Source organism: Maniola hyperantus, chromosome 9, assembly GCF_902806685.2.
Source record: "Maniola hyperantus chromosome 9, iAphHyp1.2, whole genome shotgun sequence".
In the NCBI taxonomy this organism is placed as follows: Eukaryota; Metazoa; Arthropoda; class Insecta; order Lepidoptera; family Nymphalidae; genus Maniola; species Maniola hyperantus.
Window position 1 is genome coordinate 15,806,032 of NC_048544.1, and position 12,564 is coordinate 15,818,595.

The 12,564-nt window shown below is 39.4% G+C and overlaps 2 protein-coding genes across 2 annotated transcripts in view; both read right to left on the reverse strand.

Annotated features, from left to right (window-relative positions):
• Positions 1-12,151, reverse strand: part of sno (strawberry notch) — a 30,740-nt gene extending 18,589 nt beyond the window's left edge. Inside the window, exons 1-5 of the mRNA XM_069500962.1 lie at positions 11,977-12,151; positions 10,768-10,858; positions 9,004-9,108; positions 3,100-3,213; positions 1,916-1,981 (exon numbers count right to left, since the gene is read on the reverse strand). Of these exons, the coding sequence (XP_069357063.1) occupies positions 1,916-1,981; positions 3,100-3,213; positions 9,004-9,108; positions 10,768-10,858; positions 11,977-11,979 (379 nt within the window). The 5' untranslated portion in view covers positions 11,980-12,151. The remainder of the gene's footprint in view (positions 1-1,915; positions 1,982-3,099; positions 3,214-9,003; positions 9,109-10,767; positions 10,859-11,976) is intronic.
• Tbc1d22 (TBC1 domain family member 22) overlaps positions 1-12,564 on the reverse strand; it is a 73,781-nt gene that overhangs the window by 6,275 nt on the left and 54,942 nt on the right. The window lies entirely within an intron of this gene.

Below are 12,564 nucleotides of genomic sequence, written 5' to 3' on the forward strand. Positions count from 1 at the left end.
ACAACAGTTATGACAGGTTTCCAATTACAAAAACCAGTCCACCACCAGACCAGTCGAAGTCGCACACCAAGGATTCCGCACCATCGTACAAGATTATGATTATCTTTTTATTTACCTATTTGAAGTTTTTATTATTTTTTGTTATGGCGGCATTATAGAAGTACACTGAAAATTTCGGTTCATGAGATACAGCCCGCTGAAAGACAGCTAGACAGACCCTTCGGATATGGAACCCTAAACACCAGAGTCAATTGTTTTACATATTACTATGTGCTGTATAGGCAGTGTACATCGGCCTTTACAATGACATTTCGGCTTTGTAGAGCGTTGTCTCTGTCACTCAGACCTATATGACTTTTTGTCGGTCTCCACGGCAGGGACAGTGCGCTACAAATTTGCTATCTCCTTTTAAAGTTCGACGTACATTAGTTTCGGCCGCGTACTGTACTACTGCAACTTTGTGGATGTGAGATGCTTTTACTAGAAAATAAAAATATTTTTCACAATGGCGTCGCTGAGGGCAACATTTTGTAAATATAATTTTGATCAGTTTAGAAACTGGTATAAAAATCCTGAAAGCAAATTCGCAAAAATAAATTGTCATTTCTTATTGAATTCGACTCGTTTTTAGTACTCAGCCCGGCTCGGCTGTGCGACACGACAAGCGACACGATACTATATGGTTATAGGAGCTGACCCGCTCTGCAACTCACGGCCTTAAAATATATTTCGCATTTGACGATCACTAATGTGAGATCCCAAATTTTAGTACTAGTCTATTTAAATTTAAATATGATATAAAAGGAAAAGGTGACTGACTGACTGATCTATCAATGCACAGCTCAAACTACTGGACGGATCGGGCTGAAATTTGGCATGCAGATAGCTATTATGACGTAGGCATCCGCTAAGAAAGGATTTTTCAAAATTCAAACCCCAAGGGGGTGAAATAGGAGTTTGTGTTGTCCGCGCGGACGAAGTCGCGAGCATAAGCTAGTCCATCCATAACATTTTTTCGTAAGTATAAATGATTAGCTTCCAGTCGCTCTGCTGCATGATTAGATAATCTCCTGCACTGTGTAGTGTGCAGCACTGCTGCGAGTGCTGTGGTCGCAAGTCACAAGGGCCACTGTCAAGCGTGAAGCTGCACTCCGTCCGTCCGTCCTGTCGCGCAATTGCACGCGGTATGGCACAAGCAAGCTCGCGTAAAAACTTAATTATTTCGTACAGTGCGACAAGGCTATCTTGGCGCGTGGCGAAAATCGGAATTAACGTTGCCGTCAAGTGTCCCCTTTGTTCTTGTTTGAATTTTCTACGCCTTTGTTCTCCAACAGCGCCCCCCTGTCAATGTCATTTAAGTGCCAAGATAGTCTTGTCGCACTGTACATTATTTTTATTGCAGATTATAGTGCGTTTTTAATAAAGGACTCAGCGTATTTGGTGTATGTGTCAAGTATCATTTACCACTAAATAGTACTTTTGACATGACATTTGACACATGAGCAAATATGGCGAATGTCTTCTTTGTGCTGGACTAAAGTGCGACTTGAAGGACAGTTTTCTTGAGCGTAAAGAAAATCGGTGCAAACCGAAAACTGTGTTCTCCAATATTCAGCAGGTCATCGGCTTGCGCGAGCTACCGTGTTGCTATCCGCAGGCCGCACGCAGTGCCACAAGGCTCTCTTGGCACTTGAATCACATTGACAGGGGGGGCGCTGTTGATGAACAGAGGCTTAGAATATTCAAACAAGAACAAAGGGGACCCTTGACGGCAACGTTAGTTCCGATTTTCACCACGCGCGAATATAGCCTTGTCGCACTGTAACTGTGCAAACTTGTGGAGGTAGGTACACGCGCAGAGGCAGACAAGACGGAGCGGGAGGGCGGGGAGGGCGGGGAGGGCGGGAGTACTCACTCTGCGCGAGCAGCGAGGCGGCGCTGTACGCGGACGAGCCGGCGGCCGCGCCGCGCGCCGCGAGCGCTACAACAGACGTGCTTTGCTTAGCGCCTGCGTCCCTCTCTAACAATAGTGACGCGTCACGACACTACATGACACGCTGGTGTATGTCCGACTTCACACCTCACGACCACCTAGCTGCTAGTGTGACCGCCGTAAAGTGCGTTTCCACTGGAGCGAAGCGGAACGCAGACGTGTGTTTTGACCAATCAAATCAATGAGAAATAACGTGGTAGATATATGATCGCGTCATCTGACAACTACCTCATTGGTCTATTGAATATGTCTCCGTTTTAATGCCAGTACACCAGTTGACCCCCCCGGCTGCGCTCGACACGAGTTTCTGGGAATCCTTTCTTAGTGACAGTCTTTACTACAGAGAAGCTACTGCGAAGTTTTTGGTTTTTAGACTCGAGAAAGTTGTTCATTAATATTTAAGTATTCAATGAATCCTTATGAAGTAGGTGTTATCTATATAAATCATGTCTTTATTAATTTGATTGGTACCTACTTTTGTATCCTGCAGAAGAATTGAGACAAAAACATTCGCAATTCAATTCGAAAATGTTTTCCACTATGTAGTTTCGTTTGTGAGTGGACGGTGAGTCAAAATGGTTAATGCGTACTGAGTTTTTATCTCTGTTATTTGTATGGGATTACGTAACACCTATACTAACTCCTCTCAGTGGATAGAGTATAGCGGAATTCCGCTGCAATGTACTACATTGAAATAAATGGGACGCGCCATATCCCATCCCATCGCGCGACAAAACTCCAAGAAGGATTACGTTCGCAAATTTCCGCTAAATACTGGGCGTAATTAGAACGATGGCAAAAACGAAGACAGGCGATAGTACTGATGATTACTTATAACATGATGATACTAAGAGATTCACAAAAAAACGCGAAAATAATTAATAAAAAAAATCCCGTATTTTTAAAAGTTCGCAATGTATTGCAAACAACACATCTGACTACGTTGCGTAGATAGGTGCCGCCTACGACGCGGCATTGACCCCAAGTTTTGCGCGCTATACATTGCTGGTTTGAAGAATAATAAATCACTAAAACTACAAGTATTGGTATTGTATTGTGTTTAGGTAGGTATAGGTGGGCTAGTGTAGGATGTAGGTAACACTCACTTCCCCTGGACAGGGGGAGGGGGAGGGGGAGCTGGAGCGGCTTGGCGAGCGCGCTGGCGGCGATCTTGATGGGCTTCACGTTGGCGGCCTGCCCGAACGCCACGCCCGACGCCGCTGCAACACAACACACAACATCGTATCATAAAGTCAAATATTCTTTAGTGTAAGTACAATAGGCGGCTTTATCGCTAGAACAGCGATCTCTTCCACGCAACTTTAGGGTAGAGGATATTATAAAAATCAAAGAAAGCAGAAGTGGTGTACACTGTACATAAACACTAACTCACGATGAAGTGTACACACTATACACGTCACAGGCGGACTTCCTCTCGGAGGAGGAGACCGACCATCTCCCATACATCGTTGGGCCCAGACAATGATGAACCGTTACAAGATCCGAATTTGTGTCATTTGTTACATGAATATATTACCTTCAGTGACAACTGCACAATCGAAATGTATGGGCTCAAATCCATGGTTAGGTTATGTTTGATAATGTGTTATTTTAACCATATTTTTTCAATTATCAATCAAAATGATGGTAACAATTATGAATTATTTTTACATTTTACGAGATATTTTAATGGCCGGCGTGCGTTATTTCATTCCATAACCTTGTGAACCAAGTTTTTTAATTTATAGACTAGCGCTTGGCTGCAATCAGACCTGGTGGCAAGCGATGATGCCGCCTAAGATGGAGTGCGCTTGCCTAGAAGATGAAAGTGCAAGGGAAAACTGATGCCAGCACAGCGTTCCGTATAGCGGGTCGAATTAGAAACGAGGAAGCAAATCGCTTCGCAATAACCTGTACAATACCGATACAAGGGCGAATTTGAGCCAATGTTCCAGACTTGTGAAGCTTAGAATTGACCAGCCCTTCGTCATCAATCACCGAATGCATCGAGCTGCTCTACGTAGGCGTAGGTACACCAGAATCTCATCAAAATACGGATATGAAATTGCAAAGTAAGCAACGCTGTACTCTGTGAATATCCTATGTACACAGTACATAGTACTCTGTGGCTTCATGCAAGCCCTACATATTCACAGGTTACAGTGTTGCCTGCCAACTGTCTGCAGCGCTCCGTGGGCGACCGAACTCGAGCTCGGCACGAGTCCAATCAATACATCGACTATTTCATTTTATCAGTAAAAATAAATAAATAAATAATAAATAATATCTTTATTTGCAAAAAAGATTTGTTTGTTTTGTTTTTAAAAAAAGAATATTAGCTATGTTAAATGACTAATATTCCCCTTTCCTCTCCAACTAAGCGTCAAGCTTGTGCTAGGAGTAGGTACGACAATAGTGCAACGGGCGGGGTTTAAACCGTCGACCTTTCGGCTCTCAGTCCACTCCCTTACCCGTTGAGCTATTGAGGCTCTAACATTTGACACATTAGACACATAAACGCTCAAACCGTATTCCTTTCCTTTCCTTCTGGATGTTTCCTCAACGAAGACGAAGACGACAGTTCGTCAGGTGAATGTCGGTAAATATGAGACACAGTCGCTCCGCTGCAGCGCTGCAGCGCCGGCCTACATATTGATCTGCAGCTTAAACAACTTGCTATATGTATAGTGCAGGCTATGCGACCTGTCGCGTATACGTACAGTAGGTACGCCGCCAAAAGTAATGTACATCGGCCTTTAGAATGACATTTCGGATTTGTAGAGCGTTGTCTCTGTCACTCAAACCTATATGTTTTGCCGGTCTGAACAACAGAGACAATGCTCTACAAATCCGCTATCTCCTTCTAAGTGTCGATGTACATTACTTTCTGCCGCGTACTATACATCTAACTGCATTATTAATACCATTTATCAGATATGAAATAAAACAAGCTGTAATTGAAAAGCACGACAGCCTGTCAAAAACTAGCTCAAAAGTAAAATTTCTACATATTAAAATGGCACCAGAAAACTGCCCCAATTTGAATTTTTTTTTAAAGTTTATAGCGAGTGTGACTCGGAATAATATAAGGAATCTAACGATACCCCACACATCCAAATCTGTTCAGACATTTAGAAGCTATGGTGGAATAAACAAACTCACATATAACATACATGAACCCTTTCAACATTACATTGCTTGTTTTTGGTGACAACTGACAATACACTATCAAACTTCATATTGCCATTTATCTGAAAAGTGAATTGATCTAGTTTGGATCCTTTTTGCTACGTCCACTTAACCCAGCCGGGAATAGAACCCGGGAAGTCCCACTCGTAAAACCACTGCACCAGCGGGATCGTCAAAGGGGGTGATCTTATAATATGCGTCGAGTATATTATAGGTCCTTGAAGTGCATCCCGCCCTAATATGCAGAGAGGCTCAAGTATCTCGGGAGAGGGGGGGGGAGGTCTCCCTCCCTACACCCTCACCCCCTTTCCCGGTATCGTTGAACGCAAGACGAGATGTGATCAAACCGGGCCACGACCGCCACTACATGTGCTACAAGCGACTGAAAGTTGAAACACTTTGGATAAATCATATCCTGTTTGCGACTACAACGTGTTACTTTACTTCAATCACACTTATATTATAAAGGCGAAACTTTGTGTGTATGTTTGTTTGTTACTCTTTCAAGCACAAACTACTGGACGGGTTTGGCTAAAACTTAGAATGGACATAGATTGTACCCTCAATTTACACAATAGGCTACTTTTTAACCGACTTCAAAAAAAAAAAGGAGGAGGTTCTCAATTCGTCGGAATCTTTTTTTTTATCTCGAAAAATCAAACAATTCCATCAGCTAGTGTTAATTAGTAGATAGTAATTTAAGAGCCTCAATAGCTCAACGGGTAAAGGACTGGACTGAAAACCGAAAGGTCGACGGTTCAAACCCCGCCCGTTGCACTATTGTCGTACCTACTCCTAGCACAAGCTTGACGCTTAGTTGGAGAGGAAAGGGGAGTATTAGTCATTTAACATGGCTAATATTCTTTAAAAAAACCGGCCAAGTGCGAGTCGGGCTCGCGCTATGAGCGTTCCGTACTACAGTCGTATTTTTTCGACATGTTGCACGATAATTAAAAAACTATGATGCATACAAATAAATAAAAATATGTTTTAGAATGTACAGGTGAAGACCTTTCATATGATACCCCACTTGATATAGTCACTCACTTCGAAAGTTGAAAATACTAATTATTAGTTCATGACCACAATTTAATTTTTTTTGTGTGATCTAACCCTAAATTCACGGTTTTCAGATTTTTCCCCAAATGTCAGCTATAAGATCTACCTACCTGCCAAATTTCATGATTCTAGGTCAACGGGAAGTACCCTGTAGGTTTCTTGACAGACCGACGGACAGACAACAAAGTGATCCTATAAGGGTTCCGTTTTTCCTTTTGAGGTACGGAACCCTAGAAAACGATAACACTTGCGTTCAATTAATATTGTTTCTTTATCTGGACGGCTGATCGCACAGAACACACCATCCTTCTACACTCGATAGAAACTATATCTTACTGCCATTGCAAATCTACCTCAAAAGGAAAAATAGGACCCTTATGTTTCACTTTATTGTCTGTCATTAGGGGAAAAATCTGAAACCCATGGATTTGTAGTAACATCACCAAAAAAAAACTAAAAAGTGTTTCGAACAAATAATTAGTACTTTCGTTACTTGGATTGGATTGGATTTGACTCGCTCCAGCAATGCACGGGGCTGCAATGGCTTGTATAGTACGGTATAATAACATTGTAAATTGAAAAATTAAAAAGAGCAACCGCCGAGATTCTTGCTGGTTCTTCTCGGTAGGAACCAGTGGTAAATTAAAACTACCTGACTATTCATAAGTACTTGTAAAAAGTTTACATGAATAAAAAAACATTCTATTCTATTCTAAAGTACGATTACTATACCAAGTGTGGTATCATATGAAAGGGCTTTACCTGTACATTCTAAAACAGAATTTATTTATTTTTATGCATAAGTTTTTGATTTGTCGTGCAAAATGTCGATAAAATACGGAGCCCCCCGGTGCGCGAGCCTGACTCCACAGTGCGCCGACTGTGGCTCGGCTGTGGCCGCACGTGAGTTTTCATTCAAACTTATTTACCTGTTTTACAGGTTTCCTATTATGGACGCGAGGCGGAAAATGTTGGGAAATATTCCATAAAGTATCTTTCAAAGGTTTTCTTTTCAAAGTTGTGCCAATATACAGTACAGCGTATACCGACAACGTGACCTGAAGCTGGTCACCAAGTTCACACGCCTTCCAAATAACAAGTGTAGGGTTCCGTAGGCACAATCCTCGAAAAACAGATATAACTCCTTAACCTGTGAACCCCCTACTTAGCCATTATAGTTTTCTTTTAAAATTGATTATATTTACTACTGCTGTAAATTTTTTCACGTTCCTATATACTACCATTTGGCTGATAGAGGGGAGAAGGGGACACTTGACACTTGATAAAAATTAGCACTTTAAAACATCATATCTTACAAACGGATCTAGTAATCAAAAAATGATGTTCCCAGACCCACAGTATTTTTAATTTTTAAAAGACCTATTCAACGATACCCCACACTATGGGGTAGACGAAAAAAATTCATCCCCACTTTACATGTAGGGGAGCTACCCTAAAAAAATTTTTTATCAACATTTTCTTTCACTACTTTGTCGGCGTGATTTATACCGATGCCAAATTACAGATCTCTAGCACTACTAGTCTCTGAGATTAACCGAGGACGGACGGACATGGCGAAACTATAAGGGTTCCTTGTTTACTACGGAACCCTAAACAGGCTGGGTATGAATGTGTTAGAGATTCCCTAAAATGTTAGTTTAAGCTTCAATAATGAGATTGAGTAGTTAGTAATGTAGTAGTGAGTTGTGACTATGGAGCCGCCACTTAAAGTCATCTATAAAAGCTCCTTACAAATGTCAGATTTAAAAAAGTCTGCTTTAACGTGAACGCACACTTATCCGAGCCGAACGCGTCGAACGAATCGAAGACACACATATCGTACCTCAAAAGGAAAAACGGAACCCTTATAGGATCACTTTGTTGTCTGTCTGTCGGTCTGCCAAGAAACCTACAGGGTACTTCCCGTTGACCTAGAATCATGAAATTTGGAAGGTAGGTAGATCATAAAGCTGACATTTGGGGAAAAATATGAAAACCGTGAATTTAGGGTTAGATCACACAAAAAAAATTAAATTGTGGTCATGAACTAATAATTAGTATTTTCAACTTTCGAAGTGAGTGACTATATCAAGTGGGGTATCATATGAAAGGTCTTCACCTGTACATTCTAAAACAGATTTTTATTTATTTTTATGCATCATAGTTTTCTGAAAACCGTGAATTTATGTTTACATCACACAAAAAAAATTAAACTGTGGTCATGAACTAAAATTAGTATTATTTCAATTTTCGAAATAAGATAACTATATCAAGTGGGGTATCTCATATGAAAGGTCTTCACCTGTGCATTCTAAAAAAGATTTTTATTTATTTTTATGCATCATAGTTTTAGAATTATCGTGCAAAATGTCGAAAAAATACGACTGTAGTACGGAGCCCTCATTGCACGTGTCTGACTCGTACTTGTTTAAAACAATGAAGAAAAAGTACTCCCGCGTTGCTCTGTCGTACGCAACTGATAGAATGCGAGGGCATCGGTCGAGTCGACCGCATAAACCGCGCCGAATCTGATGACGTCATCCGAATTCGTCTGGGATTTCTGGGGTTCTTGCAGATTCGGACGATTCGACGCGGAGAAGTGTGCGAGGTTTCATGACATTTCATATACAGAATTCTAAAATTCGTTTCGTTCGACTCGTTCGACGCGTTAGGCTCGGGTAACTGTGCGTTCACCTTTACTTTAAAATGCTTAAATTCGAATTTTTTTGTTTGTTAAAATTTCAATTGAGAAAGTGGCTTACCTGCCAATGGATTGGTGGTGGCCCGGACCGTGACGGGCATGAGGGTGTGCGGGGGCTTCGCCTTGCCGCCCATGCGCGCGGCCGCCGCCAGGGTCTTGCCTCCACCTAATAAAACCACCATTGTTGCATTTCAGACCTCCCTGGCGTAATAGTAAACACTGTGGTCTTATTAGTGGGAGGTCTCAGGTTCGATTCCTGGCAGGGGTTTCCAATTTTATAATTTCTAAATTTCTGATCTGATCTAGTGCGAGGCTTCGGCCGTAGCTAGTTACCACCCTACCGGCAAGAAAGAAAACAAACCAAACCAAATGGGTTTAATAAAAACTGCCATACCCCTTCCAGGTTAGCCCGCTTCAATCTTAGACTGCATCATCACTTACCACCAGGTGAGATTGCAGTCAAGGGCTAAATTTTGTCTGAATAAATAATTAAAAAAATTACAAAAAAAATAAAAACCAACTTTGATACACAAACACAAAAAATTGAAAAATAATTTTATTTATTACCGAATATATTATGTATAGAAGAGTTAATATAGTTCCATAATAATACTTTTTGGTGCCGGTGCCAATTACATATTAATTACTGAGCACAGGCCTCTTCTCTAAATGAGAAGAGTTTGGGCATAGTCCACTACGCCATGTGTGGATTGGCAGATTTCATTTAATTTGCATATTTATATGATAAAACAATTTAAACAAAGCATGGATTTGACTCGCTCTAGCAATGCACGGGGCTGCAAGTGCTTGCACAGTACGGCTTTACATTATTACATGAACATTTGAAAAGAGCAACTGAGTTTTTTGCTGGTCCACTTCTGAACCAGTGGTCATTATTTTGATGATTCAAAAGCATTTGCACATTCAAAACCACACTATTCTATTGTAAAAACACAACTACAAGAAGTACAAAATGGTAACAGATAAAATTTTCATATTTCTCAGAAAATGAACCAGCTTCTTAAAACAATCAAAATAGTATTCAAAATGACTACAATAACTGCAACAGATAAACACGGCCATAATATAGTGTACATAGTGATTAATACACATTTTATTACACAACAATGTGAAATCATTACTATGTATTGCCTATTGTATTGTATAAGATGATATACATGTACCACGTTTTTATACTATACAATTATACTGATTCTGAGTACACCTAAATTTTAGAGTATTTGCATCCTTTTCTTACTAATGTAATATGAAAAGGACAGACACAATTTGACAGTTTTAAATTTAATTTAGAGCTGTTTAACCTCGTGACTTTAGCTGGCAGTCGCGAGGCTAATGTTTAAATTTGTAGGCTGCACTAAAATTTACAGTCTTTAAATGTAAAATTCATGTTCTGTCCCTTAGTAGCAATATTAAAAAGAAAAAGATGCAGATACTCTGATTATAGTTTAGAAAAAGATCAAAAACAGAATCGGAGCCAATATGTTGTTGAACCACGAAATAAGCTTACAATGGTTAGTATTACTTATGGTGTTGTATTATCTTAGGATAACTTATACTATAACTTTTTATCCATACTAATATTATAAATGCGAAAGTGTGTCTGTCTGTCTGCTTGCCTTTCACGGCCCATCCGTTCAACCAATTTTGATGAAATTCGGTATAGGTATAACTTGCATCATAGGGAAGGACATAGGCTATTTTTATTCCGGGAAATCAAAGAGTTCCCGCAGGATTTTTAAAAACCTAATTCCAAGCAGAATAAGTCGCGAGCATCATCTAGTTGTATTATAAAGCACACACAGACCTGGCACTTCCAAATTGTCAGGGTCTTCATCATCATCAAAGTCGGAGTCATCGTCTGACGGGTTGTGGTCGCCAAACGCTGGCCGTTTTGACTAAAAGCAAACCAGGCATTTATAATATTGAATAAATGAGACCATACCATACAAAAGTTTATAAATCATTTCATTAAGACCAATCTTATACCTAACATTTTACAGAGACACAAGTTTATTTTTGTTTCAAATTGCAATAAAACTTAAACAAACAAACAAACTTAAACTAAAATTTAACCATGTGATACTAAAAATAACCACCTGAACAGTGAACAGGAATAATTAAGTTCAATAGCTTAAAACATTCTGAGTACCTACACAGTTTACTTTGTGTTATTTCTTATTTTATCATGAAACAGCTTGCAGCATGAATGCATTTTATGATTAGGGCAATAAAAATGAATGGTTTGGCACCTTAGTGTTTTCCATTTGTGTGTTTCTGCGTCTGGCAACTGCACAACTTTGCATTGTACTTATGTAACTGATAACACAGGTTTATGATGCATTTTAATACTATTGCATTGCTAAGCCAAACATAAAGCAACACCAACCAACCAACATTTCATGGCATGAACGAAATCAGAAACATAAAGGATTTACTGCATTAAGTTCAGTAGGTAGGTACATTGGTTCATTCTTGACAATTTTTCATTTAATTAATTGGTCCCACCACAACAAAAATATATATAAAATATCAGAATACCCTTCCTGTACGTTAAAAATCATGTTGTAAGACGAAAATCAAAGCAGAACTTAGCCAAATTAATGCTCTCATAGAGCAAAAGGCAAGTGTACACTGCTTAAGTAAAGTGCATTCTAGGGACGTATTCTAACACTAGAGCTAGAACCTTCCGAGAAAATCAATACAGCCACACCCAACTTGCATAATTAAATGCTAACGCTATCTAAGACATACCAATTTTTGGAATAAAACACAAAAATATTATCACATGTGAGACTGTCATTGCCTCATGACGCTTTTTTTTGGTTAGAAATCTTAAAAACAATGAAAAAATCGCGTAAAAAGTAGATTCATTCCAAAAACACACTAAGGCCTTAGTGCAGTAAACGTTTTAAAAAGTAAAAATCTTATGTTAAGCTAGAATATTAAACGAAAAATATAAAATTGAACAAAGTAAAGTTACTAAAAAAGTATCAAAACAAAAAACTATCATTACCATTTTTATCCTTGAATTAGTCGTTGGAGAGTAAAAAGCGATGGTTTATTGATCTTTAATTGTTGAGAATTAATAAAAACCCTCACAATAACATCACACGCACATCTAAAACTGTGAAAACTTCTTATTTTGCACTTGATAAAAACTAGACGACCTGACGGCGGTCAATTCTTCCGCCATATTAAAAAATGTTCAAAAGAGAAAGAAAGAGATCAGTGTTACCCGTTCGGTTACTTTAGTCTGCTGTGGCGTCATTTACATTATTCATAAATTTATTCTTTATCGTAAAACATTATATTGACAGTTACAATTCAAAAATATAGTATTTAGTATGTAAATATTTGATATAAACCATTGAGGTCTATTAAGAGACTAAATCTGAAGTTGTATTTAAATATTTCCAAATAACTAGAATATGTTAGTCAATGTAACCGAAATATAGCTATTGCGCATGCTCACATCGATTCGCAATTTTGACAAAACGAAAAGTCAATTTTGACAATTTTCTCAGCTCTGCGCATAGGCGTGAGCTGCGCGCAGAATAACCGTCATCGGCATATACCCGTAGACCTATGGAACCACTAATAG